This window comes from Macaca fascicularis, chromosome 1 (assembly GCF_037993035.2).
Source record: "Macaca fascicularis isolate 582-1 chromosome 1, T2T-MFA8v1.1".
NCBI lineage: Eukaryota > Metazoa > Chordata > Mammalia > Primates > Cercopithecidae > Macaca > Macaca fascicularis.
The window spans coordinates 7,434,961-7,459,028 of record NC_088375.1 but is presented as its reverse complement, the minus strand read 5'-3'; the positions used below and the strand labels follow the sequence as shown (position 1 = coordinate 7,459,028).

Sequence of the window (24,068 nt, the reverse complement as noted above, 5' to 3'; positions counted from 1 at the left end):
AACGACAATAATGACAAAACTAACTAATTCAAAGTGCTCAATACAAATTTGTTATTAATAATACAAACAATAAGAAAATAATACCTGGCCAGGCGCAGTGGCTCGCACCAGTAATCCCAGCACTTTGGGAGGCTGAGGCGGGAAGATTGCTTGAGCCCAGGAGCTCAAGACTAGCCTGGGTAATACAGTGACATCCTATCGCTACAAAAAAAAAATTTAAAAATTAGCTGAGCATTTGGTGTGTACCTGTAGCCCCAACTACTAGGGAGGCTGAGGTGTGAGGATTGCTGGAACCCAGGATGTTGAGGCTGCAGTGAGCCGTGACTGTGCCACTGCACTCCATCCTGGATGACAGAGCAAGACCCTGTCTCAAAAAGAAAGAAGGAAAGAAGAAAGGAAGGAAAGAAGCAAAGAAGCAAAGAAGGAAGGAAGGAAGGAAGGAAGGAAAGAAAACAAAAGAAAAGAAAAGAAAAGAAAGCAAGGGAGGAAAGGAGGAAGGAAGGGAGGGAGGAAGGAAGGAAGGAAGGGAGGAAGAAGGAAGGGAGGAAGAAGGAAGGGAGGAAGAAAGAAGGAAGGAAGGAAGAAGGAAGGGAGGAAGAAGGAAGGAAGGAAGAAGAAGGGAGGAAGAAGGAAGGAAGGAAGGAGGGAGGGAGGGAAGGAAGGAAGGAAAGATACCTACTTCATAGGATGGTGTTTAAGATTAATTGAGATAATTTATGCTTGGTGCATAATAGGTTCTCAATAAATATTAATTCTCTCTGTTTAAACACATTGGCAAAATCACTTTGGCAAATGTGGAGATTTTGTCAGAATAAAATGAAATTTGCTATTCCAGCTAGGAGACTGTTAGAGAAGACATGAGTGAGATGGAGAAGGTCTGAATTACTGTAGGTGCTATTATTTAAAAAAAGAAAGACTCAATCTCAAAGACATGGGAAATTAATTATTCCTAAGACTTGGAGATGCAATGCTTTTGGGAATTAGTAAGAGAAATCAACCAGCTCCACGTTTGTAAGGCAGGAGAAATGAAAAAGTAGCAATTGTGTTGATAGTTATACAGAAATGAGGCAGTGGGTGCTTACCTGGGGAAGGAGAACAAAAGAAAGCTCAATTGTGAACTTAAATGTCAAGTGTTGATTAGACATCCAAGAGAAGATTCCTTTTGGTGACAGGAAAAGATCTGGTTGGAGATGAATGACGTCAGGGCTCCTAGGCTACCTGAATCGGGGAGGAGATGAGCTCCCACAGGTTCCTCAAGGAGGCCAGGGTGGCCTTGCAACAGACAGGAGGCATGTAGGCTCGCAAGACTTCAATGAGCAAAACAGAAACACAAACAAACAAATATCAAGAAAGTGACTTGTATTGCAAACCCAAACTTTAAAAAGGGAAGAAACAATAAATTTTTTTTAAAAAAGAAGAAACTGTCATCAAGAAAAAAAATCAATAAATACATCATTGGTAAAAGAGTTTATGGCAAAAATATCTATTAAAGGAGCCATGATGTTTAATGAGTAAATGCTATTGACTCTGTCAATAGTAAGATTTCTCCAAATTTTTCACTCTCAAACATACACAGCAGGCAGTTTGGTTTCCTATCTAAAGTGTCCTGCCTCATCCCTGAAGTGCCTTTACTGCTAAATATAAAGACAGCTGAGCTCCTATTTCATGGCTGGGGAATCTCCCCTAAGGGCATAAAGTTAATTTTTTTTTCAAGTACACTGTGCATTCAAAATTTATATTTAAATCTATGCTCAGCTTTGGGCCTTCTACAACACTAAATTGAAATTAGCTTATGGTTCCAACAGTATTACAAAATGATATAGTAGTCTATTGGCAAGCACAACAAATAAAAACAATGCACTGGAAGTTAGAATAGCTGGGTTTAGCCATCACCTGGCCAATCACCAACTCTGATTCTTCAGCAATCACTTAATGGTTCCCTTTTGCTCATTTTCCTTATCTGGTAAAATGAGGAAGTGGGACTAAATACATTTCAAGATCCCTCTGAGCCTAAAATACTGTGATTCTATTTTTTAAAGAACTGCCTGTTCACAGGGAGATAAACTAAAAACGTCCTTTGGAAAATTTGGAACCCAGTTTGCCAATTAGATGCTACTCAATATATAATTACAGCTTTGTGCTCTCAGAAAAACCAAAGCATTAATTGTCCATAAACCTCTAAAACTCAAGTGAGGACATGAAGAAAAGAAAGGAAGGCATATGGATAAGAAGTCTGTAAAGCAGTGTGTGGGAGTCATGGCTTGGGTAGAGAGCAAGTTTCTTGATACTTGGTAGTGATGATTCTAAGAAAAACAGGAATCCAAGTCTCTCAACCAAACTAATTACAGTTATTTAAAGAGCTCCATACTGAGGTCTAGAACACATCAAGAAACAAATGCTAGAATCAGAAAAAGAAGTGGGATACTTTCAGAAAAAGACGTGGGTTACTTATATCCCAATTGCCTGATCCCCTTTGCCCCTTCCTGAGTTAACGACGGTCTTGGCTTATTACTTCCAATGGAAATGGGCACAGATTTTGGTCTGGACCACACATCCGAAGGAGGATGCAAGAGTTGAGGGAGGGAGAGCCCTTTGGTATGAGAGAGAAAGCAGCAAACGTGTCTGAGAATCAAACTGCAATGAATACTCCTCTCTCCATTGCATGTCTTTAGTTAGGCAAAAATATTAGCCCTCTTCCTCTTTCAATGCAAACCCTGCACATGAAACCCTTTGAAAAAGCAGTACCTAAATACATGGCTAATGTAAAATTTGATTCTAAAATCTGATTGTCACATTATGCTGTCACATTAATCTTAACCAACTCCTCTGAACAGCCCTTTGTCCTCACACACAAAAGAATACAAAATGTTAAGAATTGACCGGTTTTTATAGGCTTTGTAATCTTAGTATTTTAATCATTTCTGGGGGGAAAATGTGTTTGGTAAAGTTTTAGGACTTAAACCATTTCAGTGTTTTGGATCAAGTCATCTGACTCTCATTAACCTCAGTGTTCATTATATTATAAGATCCTCATCTACAGCTTTGAAAGCGTATTAATTATAGGTTTTCTAGCTTTCTCACAGAGGGAAGAAAACACTTAGTAGTATGACCGACAAGCAACTAATACTTTTCATCATGTGTAATTTATTGAATTGTTACAGTTATGGAGCCTCTATTAGTAGAAAATGCAAATTCCCAGGAACTGAAAACACATTTTTCTCGGGAGAGTACTCTTGTTGATTAGTGACTCAGCCAAGCACCGTTGCTAAATGTACCGTATGTACCGGCTGACGACTCAAAATATACAATAAAGGCAGCTTTGCTAGGCTTAGTCGAATGTGTTAAATGTGCAGGGGCATTTGATGAGCTTCAAAAAAGCACAAGCCTTTGCTGGAAAAAAAAAAAAAAAAAAGCCAAACCAGGACAGAGTGTTTACCAAGAAAACCTAAAAATTTCCTGAGCATTATTTTGGTGACCATCAAGAATGTTTTTGCTGAATAGTGTTTGCACTAGCCTTTTTAGGAATTAAGTTCCTAGTATGGAAGGTTCAGAGTAGAAACACAATTAACCTCCCAAAAAGATATTTTGCGGGCTCTGCATGCATTTTTTTTCATGTTTTGTTTAACAAATATTTTCTGCACAATTGCTATAGATTAGGCTATTAACCTTATAAAGGTCAGATTGTATTCCTAACCTGCGAACATTTAAAGTCTAATAGTATAAATAAGACAAGTTTATAGATAACTACAAAGTACAGCATGAATCAACATATGATGATGATGATGATGATGGTGATGGTGATGGTGATGGTGATAATAATACAGATGAAATAATACACGCTTTGAGAGCTTAGAATCTGTCTCTGTCTGCTCATTCTGCCTCCACAAAGCCGCCATGTATGATTGCACTCCTAGCAACAGAGGCAAGCAGAGCTGGAGGACATCTGGGATCAGGCAATAGGGAACCTCCAGAAGACTGGCTTTTCTTCACAACGCATAATGGACAAAGCCATCAGTTTAAGAGGCGTAGATATTTCTCAGGTGGCAGTTCTCTATTGCATTCTTCTTCATGTGATACACAAGTTACAGATGTTCTTCTGGGGATATAGCCTATTGCCTAGCCTCATCATCCAGGAATGCTAATGCCCATTTCAGGGGATGTCCCACCAGCATGATGTAAGATTGCGTGTGGGTGCAAGGCTTAGGTTCTGAACATGTCTGAAGAGCATGATACATCTTGGCCATCGCCAGTGAAAAGCAAATGCAGGCAAGATACTGCGTTATTGGAATTATTCAGTTTGAATCGTGTAACCGAATATCTGGTGAGTTTCTTACTAGCTATAAAAATTCCAGATTGCCCTCTGCTTTAACTGTAGTGATCTCTCCCTCCGGAGCACATAATCATGAAATTTTAGAGCTGGATGGAGCCTTGAAGATTATTATTTTACATGAGGAAATTGAGGCCCCAGAGGAGTCACACAACTAGTTAGCTGGCAGAGCTGAGTCTGAGTCAGTTCTCTTTGCACCCACTCAGCCCTGTGTTCTTCCTGGACCACAGAAATCTGGTTTACTAGACACTCTCTCTCTCCTGCTTTTTTGTGTGAACTGAGCCCGCTCATCTCATCAAGAGTGATGCACTTGGATGAAGTGACTCACCAACTGAGAGAATAATCTGCTAAAGGAAAGAAAATCCTCTCTTTGATATGTGACTTTATCTAAATTCCGGCTTCACACGCACACATACACCACACACACACACACACGCACAAAAGAAAGAAAGAAAAAAATAGAAAGCAACAAAAAAACATGGAATTAACTCTTTATGAACCATAATATTTATACTATAAAGACCTATCTTCAGATTTGACATACTCTTTACAAATACTTGTTTACCCTCTATATCTCCTTACCTTATTGCTACTACCTACTAGATTGTAAACTCTCAAGAGCAGGGATCATATTTCATATATCTGTGTATCAGTTCTTCTCCCCTAAATATAATCTAAATGCACTGTAGGAACTTAGAATAATAGTAATAGTAATTGTTAGTTTATGGTCCAGAAACTGTTCAGTTATACATGTGTAACTCCACTCAATCTTCACAATACAACTATGATGTAAGTTCCATTTATCCCCATTTTATAGATAAGAAAACTCAGATGCAGAGAGGTAAAGCAACTTACTCAAAGACAGAGCCAGGTTTCAAATCAAATATTACTCACTCAAAATATGTGTCCTTAACCACTTCATGAGTGACTCTACCAACCAGCTCATTTACTTAGCAAATATGTATTAAGTGCTTACTACTTGCCAAACACTGCTATGAATGAGAACTACTAGGCTCACCGGATAATGGGTAAACAGATAGGTAAACAAATAATTATTTGTGCTGTAAAAGAAAGCTGAAGAAAACACAGTAAAAACACAGAAGGAGTCTGAACTCCATTTAGGGCAGAGAAAGGTGACTAGGGAAGGCACTGGGAGAGTAATAATCAAACTAAGTCTAAAAGGGTATAAACTTGGGTCTCTGAAAAAGTAGACCTTGGGCAGGAACAATATCTAGAATTTCTTTGTATCCTTCACATCTTGCAAAATACTAAGGGCACAAAGGTATCAGAAGAGAAGGGGGAGCATAGATTGAAAAAAAAACAGTAAGTGCACAGTTAACTTCTCAAGAGATTTTCTTTCTTGTTGTTAATAAGGGCATCATGGAAGTTTTAAATTTAAGAAAATATTCCACTTGTTCATCAACCACAGCCCCTAAAATATCTTGGTTGATGTTTTAGCCAGCTTGAGCTGCCTTAACAAAATACCACAAACAGAAAGGTTTAAGCAACAGAAATTTTCTGGAGGCTAGAAGTCCACGATCAAGGTGCCAGCATTGTCAGTTTCTGGCGAGGGCTCTCTTCCTGGCTTGTAGACACCTGCCTTCTCTCCATGTTCTCAAATGGCAGGGAGAAAGAGGGGAGAGAGGGTGGGTTGGGGCAGCAGGATCTGGTGTCTCTTCTAATAAGGACATTAATCCCATCATGAGGGCCCACCTTCATTACCTCATCTGAACCTAATTATCTCCTAAAGGCCCCCCCCCATTTCCAAACACCATCGTGTTGGGGCTAGGGCTTCAATATATAAATCTGGGAGGGAATGAATTCACTCCATTGCAATTCTTAAGAAATGGAAACCAAGAATCAGCTATGCAATGAGTTTTTTTTTTCAGCCTGCCTGTAATAACACTCCAAGAAGTGAGAGCCTCTGAAGTGAACAAATGACCTTCCAAAAATATTAGATGAACATTCAACGAAGATCCATTTTTTTGTTTGAACACGTTTTTCCCCTTTTTTGGCACTTGATAGTTAAACCTCTCAGCTGTGATTCACCATGCCAACAATGAAGTTATTGAAGTGGTTCAAAAAATATCTTTTGAATTCTTACTATAGATTATATGTGACAGTAAACAAGAACAAGTCCTGTTCTCAAGGCACGTGGAGTCTAATAGTGGCCCAGACAAATAATTAACTATGACGGATGATGGGGATGAAGGAGGCACATAGGTAGAGCACTCAGGTTTGAAGAATATGGAAGCATTCTGGAATATTACTGGAGGAAAAGCTATGCTGAGACTTGATGGATGGATTGGGATACTCAAAGAAGAGAAAAAGGTAGAGAAAATACTAAGCTTTTTCATGAGGCCCAATAAAATAATCATAGAATTATGGAAGCATCTATCAAATGTGCCTGGTTTATAAATATCCAATGAACAAGTGACCTAATTATCCCTCCATACCTGACTGGCTCTTTCAGTGTGGATAATCTATCAAAATAAAAATCCGATATACATCAGGAAATACATCCTAATGGGTGGCCCAATATATAATACCAGATTAACTAGAATGACTATTTTGGGTTTTCAAAATTTATTTATTTTCTTCTTTTCTTCAAATTTATTTTAAGTTCCAGGGTACATGTGAAGGATGTGCCGATTTGTTACAAAGGTAAACATGTGCCATGGTGGTTTGCTGCACAGATCAATCTATCACCTGGATATTAAGCCCAGCAGCCATTAGCTATTCTTCCTTATCCTCTCTCTTCCTCACCACCCAGTGAGTGTGAGTTGTTCCCCACCATGTGTCCATGTGTCCTTTCTCGAGGTTCAGCCCCCACTTATAAGTGAGACCATGCCGTGTTTGGTTTTCTGTTCCTGTGTTAGTTTGCTGAGGATAACAGCTTTCAGCTCCATCTGTGTCCTTGCAAAGGACATGATCTTGCTCTTTTTTATGGCTGCACAGTATTTCATGGTGTATATGTACATTTTCTTTATCCAATCTATCATCAGTGGGCATTTGGGTTGATTCCATGTCTTTGCTATTGTGAATAGTGTTGCAATTACATAAACAGCCATGTATCTTTATAATCGAATTATTTGTATTCCTTTGGGTATATAGCCAGTAATGGGATTGCTGGGTCAAATGGTATTTCTGTCCCTAGATATGTGAGGAATTGCTACACTGCCTTCCACAGTGGTTGAATTAATTTGCACTCCTACCAACACTGTAAAAACATTTCTTTTTCTCTGCAACTTTGCCAGCATCTGTTGCTTCTGGACTTTTTAAAAATCACCATTCTGACTGGCATGAGATGGTATCTCATTGTGGTTTTGATTTGCATTTCTCCAATGACCAATGATGTTGAGCTTTTTTAAATATGTTTTTTGGCTGCATAAATATCTTCTTTTCAGGAATATCTGTTCATGTCTTTTGCCATTTTAATGGGGTAGTTTTTTTCTTGTAAATTGGTTTAAGTTCCTTATAGACTTTGGATATTAGACCTTTGTCAGATGGATAGATTGCAAAAATTTTCTCCGATTCTTTAGGTTGTCTTTTCACTCTGATGATAGTTTATTTTGCTGTGCAGAAGTTCCTTAGTTTAATTAGATCCCATTTGTCAGTTTTTGCTTTTGTTGCTATTGCCTTTGGTGTTTTCGTCATGAAATCTTTGCCCGTGCCTATGTCCTGAATGGTATTGCCTAGGTTTTCTTCTAGGGCTTTTATAGTTTTGGGGTTTACATTCAAGTCTTTAATCCATCTTGAGTTAATTTTTGTATAAGGTGTAAGGAAAGGGTCCAGTTTCAGTTTTCTGCATGTGGCTAGCCAGTTCTCCCAGCACCATTTATTAAATAGGGAATCCTTTTCCCGTTGCTTGTTTTGGTCAGGTTTGTTGACAATCAGCTGGTTGTAGATGTGTGGTTTTATTTCTGAGATCTCTATTCTGTTCCATTGATCTATGTGTCTGTTTTTGTACCAGTACCATGCTGTTTTGGTTATGGGAGCCTTGTAGTATAGTTTGAAGTGGGGTAGCATGATGCCGTCAGCTTTGTTCTTTTTGCTTAGGACTGTCTTTGCTATTCAGGCTCTTTTTTGGTTCCACTTGAATTTTAAAATAGTTTCTTCTAATTCTGTGAAGAATGTAAAATGACTATTTTGAATTTTAGGCTTTTTATATGTAAATTATGACTGTTAATAATTTAGGTTATATGTAAATTGTAACTTAGGTTATAATGCCTTTATACAGCCTCTTTGTCTAGTAGCCTAAAGGTCCTTGGTAATATGTAAGGTGCTTAGGAATGCTTTGTTGTATTACTAACTCAATTCCATTTTCTGAGATGTACAAATCACATTTAAATAATTAAATTAATTCATTCAATTAAAACTACTTAAACTTTGGGAGTTAGTTTCTTTCTTTTGTGAGATAAGAAAGTTGGATTATGCAACTTCTAGGATCCCAGTTTGAAGTTCTTTGATGTTTTTATGACTCAGTTTCCAAGATGACATTTAAAGAATTATTTGTGAAACATAAAATTTAATATCTTAAAAAATATTCTATATTTTGTAAACAATTACAGTTTTTATTCTTTTTGGAAACATAATTAGATTATAGCTGCACATTTGTTTAAGTAATGATGGCTGCGGTAAAAATAACCCCCACAATGTGAATGGGTCCGACACAATGAAAATGTAAAGTTTAACGTCAGCTCTCAGAATTCACTGGCTAAAACTCAGTAACCTGACCACACCTAACTGCAAAGGAGCCTGGAAATGTGTACCCAGGAAGAGAGGATATGGGTTTGGTGAACACGTAGCCAGGTTTTTCATGAAACTGTGTGTGTGTGTGTGTGTGTGTGTGTGTGTGTGTGTTTGTGTGTACATATGATAATACATGCCTGGTTCAACTTTTAGTTTTAGTGCTATCAAAATTCCAATAGATCATGGCTAAAGGATATAGTCAAAAAATTTACAGAAGAAGAAGATACAATTAGCAGATATATTTGGGGAAAAATACCCAACAGCATTAGCTATCATAAAATGTAATTAAAAATAAGGTACCATTTAGACCTATTAACATAGCAAACATTTTAAATCATGACAATATTCATATGCTGGCCAGAATTTAATGAAACTGGCAGAATATATCGTTGATGGCCTTGGGATTTAGTACAGTCATTTTGGAAAGTAAGCTAGCAATACGTTTGAAAGTGATAAAAATGTTTATAGCCTTTAACATAATGATGCCACACCTGGGACTTTATCCACAGTAAATAATCCAAAAGGAAAAAAAAGACCACGGAAGTACAATAACCATTCATTACAGTATTGTTGAATAAAGTAAAAAACTAGAATTAGTGGACTAATCAATGGACAAGGGGTTAAGAAATTGAGAAATAGTAACTAAAAGGATAATTATGAGGGCATGAGCTCATGGTCTTTCATAAATATAAAAAAGTAGTGGGTATAAATATGTATCTAGAAATGTATCTAATTTATATTTTTTAAAAGTTAACAGTGATTTCCTACAGGGAGTTAAATTAGAGATTATGAAGGAAAAGACATTTTTATAAAAATTATACCCTTCTATGATGTTTTAGCAATTAAAAAATCATATTTATTCTATGGTAGTAACTATAGGTAGTAGTAACTGCCTATGAATACATGCTAGAAGGGAAGATGGAAAAATGACAACAGTTGATTTGTTATAATGGTGAAGATTAAATGCAGTTTCCTCTTTCCTTGATTTCTTTCATTATTATAATGTTTGCTTAATTTAAGAATGAAAACAAAAGAGCAGCTGCCTTAAATATTTTTGGAAGTAAATAAAGTATAAATAATACATTAATGCATGAAAGTATAGGAAAGGATTGAATCAAGAAAAGAACTCATAAAATATTTATGAGAATTCACATTTGTGTATGTAAATACAGTCTTTACAAAACAGCCTTCACAAGAAGCGGCAGATCCAAACCAAGGCCAGCCCCTTAGCACATCAATCACGGAATAATGCATCCCGCCAGAAACAGACTGCGATTTGCTGTTAGAAGAAAGATATGGGTATGATACAGTGAGAGATACATTTGAAACTCTGACCACCTGAGAAAACAAACAATCTTTCCCTGTCCTCCTTTTCAGGAGACGATAAAGTCATCCGGTTGTGGCACCCCAATATCAGCACCAAGCCCGTGGGGAAACTTGTGGGACACATGTTCAGTATCACTGAGATCGTAACCAATGAAAAAGACCAACATATCGTCAGCCTTTCCTCTGCAAAGGTAACAAAAAGAAAATAACAAAACAAAACTAGTTTTTTCCTTAAAATTATCTGTTGGAAGGCATAGCGGTTATACAATTTTTGACTGAAATAAATGATAGTCATTGAATCATTGAGAAAAATATTGTCAGGATGGAAAAGGAAATGATAAGCCAATGTTCTCTGTTTCTATTGATTATAGCATAAGAAAGAACACAAGTTTAAAAACAAGTGTAAAAGAAAAACAGTATTGAAAAGATAGCAAATATTATCCTCAAAAGTAAAACGTAAGAGGCCTTTCAATAGATAGGAACATTAGGAAAAAATGAGGAGTTCTGTTATTGTTGCTGTTATTAAACAGTGTTTGAAACGTTCTAACCAATGTAGTAAAACAAAAAAAATGAGTTACAAATATTAGAAGTTAGGAGACTGAATTATATTTGCAAATAATGGGATCGTCTGCTTGAAAAAAATCAATAACATCAACTTTCAGTGTAGGAATAGGTAAATTCAATAAAGTGGCTAGTTGCAATAGCAACTTAAAAATAAAATAAAATAAATTTCTAAAAAATAAAAAAGGAAAGATAAATTTCTATATAAGAACAATAATTAGTGAGGAAAAAAGGTCAAAGAGATAGCATTCACAAGAGTAAAAAATATTAAATACCTAGGAATAAACTTAATAAGCAATATTCACTACTAACATTAAGATAACTATGAAGTTTTACTGAGGCACTTTTATTTAAGAACACAAATTAAGGTACATGCTATGTTCCTTCATGGAAATGTTGTGCTGTAAAAGATATTCTCCATCAGATTAATCTATTTATTTATTCCTAGTCAGAATTATTTAAGTATCAGCTTGCCAAGTTTAAAGTTAATGTAAAAGTACTGGTATATGGGAATATCCTAGAAACTTTGGAAGATATAATTATGAGATGGCACTTTCCCTGTCCAATATTAAGCATATCATAAAGTCAAAATAAATAAAACAGAGCAGCAGTCAATGCAGAAACAACCACATCTATGAAGCAAAGGAGAAAATGCAGGAATTATCTTATGTCTAGGGGGGAATTTTGTATAGAACAGAAATAATGTCTCAAATATGTGAGCAAAGGATGGTTTATTAAATAAGTGTTGGGAAAACTGATTAGCCATAAAGAAAGAAAGATGTAATCAGATCATCATTTCATAATATACAGCACAATTCATTACATATGAATTAAAGATTTTAAATTTAAAATACAAAACCATAGAAATTCTAGATTTCCAGAAGAAAATATAGGTGAATAGTCTTACAACTTTTGGGTAATTCCTCAGCATAGCACCTACGACTAAGGAGAAAATAAATATGACTAAATAAACATTCAAACTTTCTGTAAATCATAACTATCATTTGTTGAGTGCTTAAGTGCCAGGCACTGTGCTAAGTATTTTATATATGCAACTCTTTGATGCTAATAACGACCCTATAAAGTAATTATCCCGTTTTACACACGTCAGGGAAAATGACATCTAAATCACTTGCACAAGGTCACAGAGCTATCTGGTGCCGAAGTGTGGCCAATCCCATATTTGCCCTTCCTCAGCCTGCCTCCCTATACCCATAAACAAAGTTAAAGGCAGACGGCGGGGGCAGGGGCGCAAAAATGCAATAAAAAGCAGAGAAATTGGAATAATATCCTTGAACAAATATCAAACATCTCTAGCAAATCAGTAGGGGAAAGAAAGAGGAGAGAAGGGCAAAGGTTTAAGAACACAGACAGGTTTACATACTGCCGTGTGGAAATAAAACTGGCAAAAACTTCCTGAGTATTTATTCTAATAAAATAGCTAGATGAGTGCACAAAGATCTGTATGAAAGGATGCTCATTGCACTATTGCTTATACTGATTTAAGAAGGAAAAAAGAAAAACAAAAGAGAAGAGGGAGGAAACAAGAAATACAGAAAGGATATGAAAGAGGGAAGGGAGGGGAAAGAAGAAAACCCGGATGCTTTCCCTCTTTGCACCATGTCCCCCACCCCCGCACCTCCCTCCTCGCATACACCCCCTACCCGTCACACACCCTCTACCCAATGCAAAACCCTTCGATGGAAGCAATCAGATCTCCAAGGCCCAGTCGTTCCCTCCATGCTCGTGGAACTATGTGAATCTCCCTGGAGCCCGTGCTTGCCATGTGGAACCATAAGGGAAAGACTCTAAGGGCCTTTGAGGGGTTCCTCCCAGGCCAGAGAGGAAAATGCACCCGGCACCTGCCTCCTCCAGCTCATAGCTGAGGACGTGACCTCCTGACCTGCAGCCTTCACCAGCAGGGCCAGCAGCCCTCACCTGCCAATATGGTAGCCACAAATTCTTAAAACATGACTAGTCCGAATTGAGGTCTGCTGTGAGTGTAAAATACACAAGACTTCAAAGATTCAGTATCCCCCCCACCCGCCAAAAAAAAACTCAATTTTTTTGAGACAGGATCTTACTCTGTCGTCCAGGCTAGAGTACACTGGCATGGCGCAATGGGGCTCACTGCAGCCTCGAGGCTGTCTGCTGCCTTGACCTACAGGGCTGGAGGGATCCTCCCACCTCAGCCTCCCCAGAAGCTGGGACTACAGGTCGGGGCCACCATACAAAGCTAATTATTTTTATTTTTTGTAGAGAGCTCTCTTATTTTTTGTAGGTCTCTCTAATTTGCTAATTTTTAAATTTTGGTAGAGATGGGGTCTTGTTATGTTGCTGGAACTCCTGGGCTCAAGTGATCCTCCTGCCTCAAAGCATTAGTATAGGCCTGAGCCATGGCACTGGGTCAATCGTTTTTACATTGATTATATATTGAAGTGATAATAATTTGGCTATATAGGGTTTAAAAATACATTAATAAAATTAATTTTCAAAAAAGAGTAAGGGGCTGCACATAGTGGCTCATGCTTGTAATCCTGGCACTTTGGGAGGTCAAGGCGGGAGGATCGCTTGAGCCCAGGAGTTCGAGACCAACCTGGGCAACATAGTGAGACACCATCTTTAAAAAAAAAAGATTATGATAATGATTGCACAATTATTTAAATTGACTAAAACTCACAGAACCTTACACTAAAAACGGGTGAGTTTTAAGGTAAATAGATTACACCTCAATAATGAAAGATAATTAGGGTGATGTACCAATAAAGTAAAATTCAAGAGGAAAAAAAGGCTTTGATTCAGTAAATTATGCTGTATCCTCATATATAATAACCACATAGACATTCAACATTATGTAAATGAATAGTGATATGAAAATATCTAAATAATATATAAAATACAATAATATATAAGTAATCAATTTTAAAACATAACATGTCTATCATATGTTATTGGAGATGATTAAAAGCAAGATGTTTTAGTGAGGCTAACAAGTTTATGGATATACATGAATGGATTTTTTTTCTTTTGTTTTCTCTTCGTTTTTTAAATAGTAAATATACGTTACTTTGTAATAAGGAAACTTTTTTTTTGAGATGAAGTTTCACTCTTGTTGCCCAGGCTGGAGTGCAATGGCATCATCTCAGCTCACTGCAACCTCTGTCTCCCAGGTTCAAGCTATTCTCCCGCCTCAGCCTCCCAAGTAGCTGGGATTACAGGCTCCTGCCACCATGCCCAGCTGATTTTTGTATTTTTAGTAGAGACGGGGTTTTGTCATGTTGGCCAGGCTGGTCTCGAACTCCTGACCTCAGGTGATCCACCTGACTCAGCCCCTCAAAGTGCTGGGATTACAGGTGTGAGCCACCATGCCCAGCTTAGGAAACTTTAATTTTTTTAAGCAGTACTGGAAAAACAGTGAAGATTTTGAGACACTAAAACTAAAAACATGTTATGATTGAGATCTGGAGTCTCCTACAGATAATTTAAAGAGAAATAAGATATCTTTCTAGCAAAAGTTGAGATCACTCACGCTCAGAGATGAAGAGACAAAAGAGAGAACTTCTCCTATTTCTTTTAAATGTAATGAGTGTATTAAAATGATACTCATTCATGCATCTCCGTAGCACCACTGGAAAATTACTTAATATCTTTCCACTTGGTTTCTTCATCTGTAAATGTAAGAATGTTTAGCCTAGAGGGCCATCATAAAGATGAAAGAAGGTCATTCATTTGGTTATTTAGCAAATATTTATTTATTTCTTGAGTGTCTACTGTGTTAGATACTGTTCTGAGTTCTGAGTTCTAGAGACAAAGCATTGAACAAGGAGGACCAGGGCCCTGCAATGAGAAAGTTGACATGCTAGGGGAAGAGAGAGACAAACAAGCAAAGTAACAAATACACGAGAAAACAGTATGATAACTATGGTAAGAAATAGGAAAACAGGGCTGGATGTAACGGCTCATGCCTGTAATCCCAGCACTTTGATACAGGAGGACTGCTTGAGGCCAGAAGTTCAAAACCAGCCTAGGCAAAATAGCAAGACCCCATCTCTACAAAAACAAAGAAAAGAAATAGAAAACATAGTGGTGCAGTGCGACTGAATCTCACCTGTGAGGAGGTGACATAAAAGCTGAAGCCTGAATGATCGGGCAAACCAGCCCCATGAAGAGCTAGGAAAAGGAAAAGGGCGATTTAGGCAGAAAAAAGAGCGAACTAGGCTGGGTGCAATAGTTCATGCCTGTAATCCCAGCACTTTGGGAGGCCGAGGTGCGTGGATTATTTGAGGTTAGGAGTTCAAGATCAGCCTGGCCAACATGGCGAAACCCCATCACTACTAAAAATACAAAAATTAGCCGGGCATGGTGGTATGCACCTGTAACCCCAGCTACTTGGGAGGCTCAGGCAGGAGAATCGCTTGAACCTGGGAGGTGGAGGTTGCAATGAGCCGAGATTGCACCACTGCACTCCAGCCTGGGCAACAGAATGAGACTCGGTCTCAAAAAGGAAAAAAAAAAAAAGCAAACTAGGCACATACATGTTTTTGGTTTTTTTATCGAAGCTATATTATTATTTTTTACAGAAAAGGGAACAGACAACATCCCTTCAAACTATTTCATATAAATTAGCTTTCATCACATTAAGCAGAAAGCACATAAATCACCATGTGTAGTTGTGTACCCACTACATGCCTTTTCCTAAGCTCTTAAAATAGCAAGATTTTCTTTCTTTCTTCTAATTTTGCAGTCTTTCCACCAGGATATTATTTTCTTCCCCAACTGCTAAAATTGTATGTCTAGTCACAGAACCCAAGTATTGAACAGATATGCCACATCTATTACACCTGAAGAATAATTGACAAATGTTGAAAAATGCAGAGACAAATATAATCTTCACTTACTTTCATTTCATCAGCAAAACCAATGGGAGCAATGGTTGGAAACCTTCTCAAGCACAGTTCTACTGACCAAAAGGCTGATTCTCTTCTTTTTTTTTTTTTTTTTTCTGTGAAGGGGAGAAATTTACCAACTTTGATGACTTGTAACAGATTATAAATGTGTGTAAAACTTGCTGTTTTTTATACATTTTCACTTTGGAAGTGGTATGTAGAAACCTGAGAAAAGGCAGTTTGACTAGATTGTGAGTGTGCATATCTTCAAAGGCAGTTATCTTTAAAAAAAATTCTGCATACCTAAAAGTGAATTTATTTTCTACTTCAAGTCTTCTCTTCCTTACTTCTGATTTTCCTCTGTTAATGGTATCATTTGTTTCCCAGTGAGCCGTGATCCAACTTCAAAGTCACCTTTGATCCTTCTGTCTCCATAAGCCTTGCCACTGGTCAGTTTGAAGTCTCTAAAATGTGTCTCCTATAAATTACCTCATTCTTCTTCCCACTCATGGCCTTGGTTCAGACCCATGCACCAAGGGGATCCCAGTTGCAGGTGGCCCATTAGAAAGCACTTGTAGACAGACCTCTTATCTTCAGTTTCTTCTCTCCCCAAACCATCCAGATATTGTATGGCCATGTTGATCCTCCTCCAACCCATTTATAACCTTGTCATTCCCTTCTCACATATATTCAAAGGCCCCTCATGCCTTACAAATAAAGTTCAAATTATTTTTTCTAGTTCTTAAGGTTCTCTAGGGTCTGGAACCAGAATATCTTTTCAGCTTTGTTTGGCTTCAGAAATTTCAAGCTTCACTAAATGCTTCTCCAAAGGCTTTATGCATTCCCGTCTTTGTCTGAAACAATTCTCGTCCCATTCCCAGCCATCCTATCTATCCTTCACATCTAAGTGAAATATCGAGTCATGCACAAAGCCTTCACTAAGACAAAAATGGAGGGTTTTTTTTCCCTTTTCGTGAGTAAGAAATGTGTAAATTTCAAATAAACCTGGAGATAGAAAGAAAAACTAACAATCTAAAATGTAACCTTTAAGTTTTAAAAATTTGAAATCTTTCCTTGCTTTAGTTCCCTGTGCTTTCTGTTTGTATGGGATTATCGTAAATGATGTAAGTTCAAAAGTTTATTTTTCTTGTTTTTTTGATAATTGGAAACATCCATGATTGAGAACCTGGTTTCACTGCCTTCATATTTTACTACCTTGTGTCCTCATTCTGTGGCTTGGGACATTCCCTTTTGAGTAAACTGTTTGCAACGTTCTTAAGAGTAAGACTTGTTTGAAAACCTTCCTGAGTGACTGTAGGAAAATTTTCTGGGGAAGACAAATTATGTATTAGGAAACATAAAATGTGAGTGGCCATCTAGGAAGAAAAAATAAAAACTAAGGAAAAGGGGCGAGGGCACATGCTTTGGAATTCAGTTCTCAACTTGCAACACTTTTTGCTTCTGTGCAGGTCTTGTTGCTTTTTCTTTAGTTCATCACCCAGGATGGCTCCTTGACAACCTTCAAAGGAAGACGCTGTGGAGGGCTCTGAGTCCTGGGGGCAAACATGCCTACCAAGACCAGGAAGCAGTCCCTACATGAGGCTTCCTTCTGAGTGTGGCTATCACACTTCTATAACCCGGAGCTCTTAGCTATGATTGCACATTTACTTAAGATGAGGCAGGCTGTTTGTGATTGCTGCCCTTTGGGACTCTTTCCTTTGTTAATTCTTATTGTGTTTCTGAGTATCTTTATTTTATCCTCTAGACTTTCTCTAGACACTTCTACCAGCTTTCAGAACCTCTGCACACACACATACACATATTCACTACAGCCTCCCTAAGGTAACTATCTGGGTATTCTATTGACATTAATCTTTTCTCTCTCACAAAATGTGGTTCCCTCTCATTGTTTCTTGACTGGTAAACTGTGTCTCAGGGCTGTATAACTAGGAATCCCAACTTTCTACTGCATTAATATGTCAACCAATATATGACCCCCTGCTAAATGCCTGAGAGTGCATTAGGCTCTGTGCCTATTTACATTTTGATGTAATCTTTGTCCAAAAGAAGCTAAAAATCTACTTGAGTAAATAAAGCATAGCTGCCCCAAATCTTTGATGACCAAACCTAGGAATGACACAGACATCAAGTTCAATTTTCCCATTAAACTGGACCAGGAAAATTGAACTTGATTGTGCAACTTGAAATCAGGAAGTTATCAAACTACCTGGAATCTTCTCAAAAGGCAAGGCTGATCTGGTATATCTCTCAAAACTCAAAATATTCACACCCTTTGACACAAACATTCTATTTGTAGGAATTTATCATTCAGCTATATCTATATTGCTTTACAAAGCCAGTGTACTTTACAAAAATATATGTGCAAAGAGGTTCACTACTGCTTTAATAGAAGAAAATAAAGAAATATAATACATATGAACAGGGAACTAACTACAAGAAACTATGGAGCATTCACAAACAGAATATTATTCAGCCACTAAAAGAATGAGATAAAGCCAGGCACAGTGGTGCATCCTGCAGTCCCAGCTATGCAGGAGGCTGAAGCGGAAGGATCACTTGAGCTCATGAGTTCAAGACCAACCTGGGCAACATAGAGAGACCTCGTCTCTTAAAAAAAAAAAAAAAAAGAAAGAAAGAGGTAAATCTAAGTACATAAATATGTCCCAACATAGATGTAAGCTCTTCATATATATGAACTCATTTAATGTTCATAACAACCCTATGAGATAGGTTGAGATAGGTACTGGTATTATTCTCCCTACAAGTGTGATAACTAAGGCTCAGAGAAGTTAAGAGATTTGCCCAAGTGCACACAGTTATTGGAGGTGAATCAGGATTCAACTGAGATAGTCTGCCTCCCGAAGTGGTATCTTCCAGCAATTATTACCTAAGCAGTGGGATTGAGGAGTACAGCGTTAAGTGGTAGGTGGGAAGGAGAACTCTGGTTTTGTACTGTTTGAATCTGTTTACTAGGAACATTAGTTTGGTAATTAAAAAGTTAATTTTTAAAGACATGCTGGATGTCTTCATTTTCTATTTGCTGGTTATCACACAGGGAAAATGTGAAAACAAGAAGATAAAATTAACAGGTTTGGTTCTACCTACAGTGCTAAAAATATTTTTTCTTATTAAGTAATGTGTAAGAACTTAATAAATACATTTAGCATTGAATTTCCTAAACAGTGTTGAATGCCTGCCATTTATACTGTACTGTCATACATACCCTGATTTTCAAATGCACCATTTGTCTGTAGTACTGTGTTAACTCTCGAAAGAGTTTCATAAGCTCATATATCTTCAGGCTCCTTAACGTAAAATCATGTAATCAATTGAGTGACCCTGATTTGATTCATTTGGGGACTAAAAATCTCATTAGCCTCTTGTAGCCATTGGGTAAAATTAGGAAGGCAGGCTACATTCTGATTTTCCTTTACAATCAGAAAATGGTGAATTCCCCAGACCCCTTGCTCTATCTAAATGATACTGTGGTTCTAATTCTAAAGATTTCTACTGGTACAACTGTCATCATAGAATAATGTTCAAACTTCCATTCAAGTGTTTCTCACAATGCAGTGTCACCATTTTCATCTATCTACTCTCCTGGCGAGACTTAGATCTACTCAAGAACAACGGAGCTTCTATTAATCTTTGTACCTGTAACACCTAGGCTAGAATTTCATAATTAGTTGATGTATAATGAATTTTGTATGACTTGTTAGTGTTGCATCTTCTTATAAATCAGACATTCTGCTCTAGTCACTCTATAATAAACACCCATCTAAAAACAGATACCTGGATGGGCGCGGTGGCTCACACCTGTAATCCCAGCACTTTGGGAGGTTGAGGTGGGTGGATAACTTGAAGTCAGGAGTTTGAGATCAGCCTGGCCAACATGGTGAAACCCCATCTCTACTAAAAATACAAAAGTTAGCCAGGCGTGGTGGTGGGCTCCTGTAACCCCAGCTACATGGGAAGCTGAGGCAGGAGAATCACTTGAACCTGCGAGGCAGAGGTTGCAGTGAGCTGAGATAGTGCCATTGCACTCCAGCCTAAGGAACCAAGAGTGAAACTCTGTCTCAAAACAAAAACAAAAACAAAAACAACGACAACAACAACAAACCCACTTACTTTATTAATACATTTGGACAATAATAATTGGCATAAAGTTTGCAGGAAGAAATGCCAGGAAATGTTGTTGAATCAAAACAATCCTCACTTTGGGTACACACATGTATATATTTTTAAACTTCTTCCACTTCATCAGTATTTATTAGTTAATTCTTACAAAAGGCTCCAGGAGAAGTCTTTCTCTTGTCCTTTTCTTTGATATTTTATGATAAGTGACTTCAATTACCAAATTACCCTCAAAACACTCAACCTTATAGTTGAATGTTTTTCCCAATGTTAAAAAAAATTCCTCCATCTCACTCCATTCCCAATGCATCTGAAAATCATTATTGGCCGGGCACAGTGGCTCACACCTGTAATCCCAGCACTTTGGGAGGCCAAGGTGGATGGATCACCTCAGGTCAGGAGTTCGAGACCAGCCTGGCCAACAAGGTGAAACCTCATCTCTACTAAAAATACAAAATTTAGCCGGGTGTGGTGGCAGGTGCCTGTAATCCCAGGCATGCGGGAAGCTGAGGCTGGAAAATTGCTTGAACCCAGGAGGCGGAGGTTGCAGTGAGCTGAGATCATGTCATTGCACTCCAGCCTGGGCAATAGAGTGAGACTCTGTCTCAAAAAAGAGAAGAGAAGAGAAGAGAAGATCATCATTATTATTTTTACTACAACTAGAAGATACATTTTTAAAATAATTTCAATTTATATGCATACAATTCATATATTATATATAATGCATATATACATATATGTATATAATATTTAATTTATAACTTATAAATGTTCCATTCTGCCCTGGCCTCTTTAGTAGAAGCCACCTGTCCTCCTTGATTTTCTCTACAAGTCTTAACGACATTTCCCTGACGTAAAGCCACTCAGTCTCCTTTTATACCAACTTAGTCTGCTTCTGCCATGTTTTGCCCCTTGTTTTCTTCCTAAACCCCCTCAGTGCTGACCTGGCTCCATTTCTGTCCTCCCAAGCATTACGTCACTAATACCTGCCATGAGAACACTGACAACCTCCAGGGGAATAAGTGAAAGAAGACTAGAGCCTAATTAACACGTGAAAGGAAAGTAAGCCTTGGGGGCCGAAAATCACTAAGCTAAAGGGAAAAGTCAATCTGGGAGCTGCTTAGGGCAAACCTGCCTCCCATTCTATGCAATTCTCCCTCTGCTCCCTGAGATAAATGCACATCTGATTGCCCTCCTTGGAAAGGCTAATCAGAAAGTTAAAAGGATGCAACCGTGTGTCTCTCACCTACCTGTGACCTGAGAGCCCCTCCCTGCTTGAGCTGTCCTGCCTGTCCGGACTTAACCAACGTACATCTTACATCTATTAACTGATCTCTCATGTCTCCCTACAATGCACAAAACCAAGCTGTGCCCCGACCACCGTGGGCACATGTCCTGAGTACCTCCTGAGTGAGGCTATGTCACGGGCGTGTGTCCTCAACCTTGGCAAAACAAACTTTCTGAATTCACCTCTCTCAGATATTTGGGCTTCACAAAGATCACTACTCTCTTTCCCCAAAGCAACTAATATCTTGTGATCACCGAAGAATAAAGTAGATTATGTTTTCTGAGGTTGTCCTATTTATTAATGGATTTATTAAATTTAAAATGTATTGTCTGTATAGTGTGAAGCCATATAAATTCCTATTTGACCAAGACAGAGAATAAGACCAAAAACTGACTAACCAATCAAGCTAAACAGAATACATAAGACATTGGGAAAAAAAGAGTCAAATAGACTGTGGCTCCTCCCCCCACGAGAGTTATAGTCTAGTAGAGAAGGCCACCGAATGAGTCATCGTATTATAATTGCTAATTGCTATTAATATAGACAGGTAGTAATGTGCTGCATAACCATGTTTCTGTCAATGATGGACTGCATATATGATGGTGACCATATAACTATACCATATAGCCTGGGTGTCTGGTAGGCTATACCTGCTAGGTTTGTGTAAGTATACTCTACGATGTTCACACAATGACAAAATCGCCTAAGGACACATTTCTCAGAACATATCCCTGTCCTTAAGCAGCACATGGCTATATTGTAGGCATCTAGAGAAAGAACATCTAATTGGAAGGGTGTCCAATGAAAGTTGTTTAAAGATTAATTTGAGTTTTTGTTAATTTTTAACCAGCACCCTGTTTTTTTACACCATTAGTGCAAGTGTCCCGGATATAGTTTTATTTTGCATGTTTTATATAATATTTATAGTATAAATATTATAATGAATACACCCTACTGCAGTTTTTCCCTCAGCACTCTATTTTGATATTTATTCATGCTGTTACATATAGCTCCAGTTCATTGGTTTTAACTGCTGATGGAATCCTGTTGTATGAATGCAGCACATATTATTTGTCTAAGTTGGTCAATGAACATTTGAGTAGTTTCTACACTTTGTATCTTTGTGCTTGTTGCTTTGGTTGAACAGAAATTTTTAATTTTAATTTTTAAAGTGTTTATGGCTTATGCTTTTTGTGTTTATTTAAGAAATCCCTTCCAACTCTGAAGTTCTTGAAGATACCCCCTATATTTTTTCTAAAAAGTATAGTCTCATTTTTATATTTAGTTCCCTAGTTCTCTATCTGTCTCTCTCTCTTTCTCTCTCTCTCTCTTTTTTTTTTTTTGATATGGAATCTTGCTCTGTCGTCCAGGCTGGAGTGCTGTGGCGCAATCTTGGCTCACTGCAACTTCCACCTCCTGGGTTCAAGCAATTCTCCTATCTCAGCCTCCTGAGTAGCTGGGATTACAGGCGTGCACCATCATGCTTGGCTAATTTTTGTATTTTTAGTAGAAACAGAGTCTTACCTTGTTGGCCAGGCTGGTCTCGAACTCCTGACCTCAAGTGATCCGCCTGCCTTGGCCTACCAAAGGGCTGGGATTACAGATGTGAGCCACTGCTCCCAGCCTCTCTCTCTCTCTCTCTGTGTGTGTGTGTGCATGTGTGTGTGTGTGTGTGTGTCTGGGATTACAGATGTGAGCCACTGATCCCAGTCTCTCTCTCTCTCTCTCTCTCTCTCTGTGTGTGTGTGTGTGTGTGTGTGTGTGTGTGTGTGTGTCTGGGATTACAGATGTGAGCCACTGCTCCCAGTCCGTCTCTCTCTCTCTCTGTGTGTGTGTGTCTATATGCTCACTCCTTTCAATCTATACTTTCCTCTACCTGGCCCTTTAGGTCCCAGTTCAGAAATAGTTCTCGTCCCTGAGCCAGAGGTTACCTTGCTTTAGTTCCTAGTCAAAAAGTGATGTGCCCCACCCTCACTGGTCTCATATCTTTGAAAAAGCTACACATCCAGGTAAGGACAGAGCACAGGCTGCTGCTTTTCTGAACTGGAAGACCTGCTGCTCCCTCGGCCGTGGAGCCCAGGCATGGAGGTCTTCTGGTCCTGTCTGTCTGCAGAAGCTGCTCGGCTGCCATTGCCTGCTCCAGACCAAGCACCCAGGTCTGAGGCTTCAGCCCATCCATTGCTTTATGCGTCTCTCTTGTTTGGATCTAGAGAGATCTAGAGAGATCTAGATAGATGTATCTTGCTTTGGAGCCCTGCTGTTTCTTTTTGCTTTTTTGAATATATATTTTCTGTGTGTTTAGAGAAGAAATAGCTCATCAAAGCAAAAACTTTTAGCACTATTCTGACCTGAACTCTTTAGTTGTCTTTATGGAAGAGTTTTTTAAAAAAGAGTAGGAGTTAGCTAGATAGAGAAGGCCTTTGAGAGGAAATCGCAGATGAAAGGAAGAGTTTGTGTGAATGCACAGAGACCAGAATAAGAAGCTTTTTGGAAATGCAAAACACTTTGGAATGACAGTAGCAAAGAAGGCATACAGGGAGAGGGGCAGCAAAAAAGCCCAGAGGGTAGGAGCAGTATGACGCAGAAGGTTTTTGTGCCTCCCACAGCCCAACAACTGCCACTTCCCTAAAACACACAGGGAAGACCCAAAGAACTGCACACTGAAGAAGGGGAAGAAGACAAAAGCAAACATGATAACTCTACAGAGAACATCACAGATTTCAAAACATAATCACATCAATTAAATAAGGTGAATGGTGCTGACGTCATCACG

At 38.3% G+C, this 24,068-nt stretch overlaps 1 protein-coding gene across 1 annotated transcript in view; it reads left to right on the top strand.

Moving 5' to 3' along the window:
• WDR64 (WD repeat domain 64) overlaps positions 1-24,068 on the top strand; it is a 157,291-nt gene that overhangs the window by 62,082 nt on the left and 71,141 nt on the right. The window contains exon 9 of the mRNA XM_074037116.1: positions 10,457-10,596. Within this exon, the coding sequence (XP_073893217.1) occupies positions 10,457-10,596 (140 nt within the window). The remainder of the gene's footprint in view (positions 1-10,456; positions 10,597-24,068) is intronic.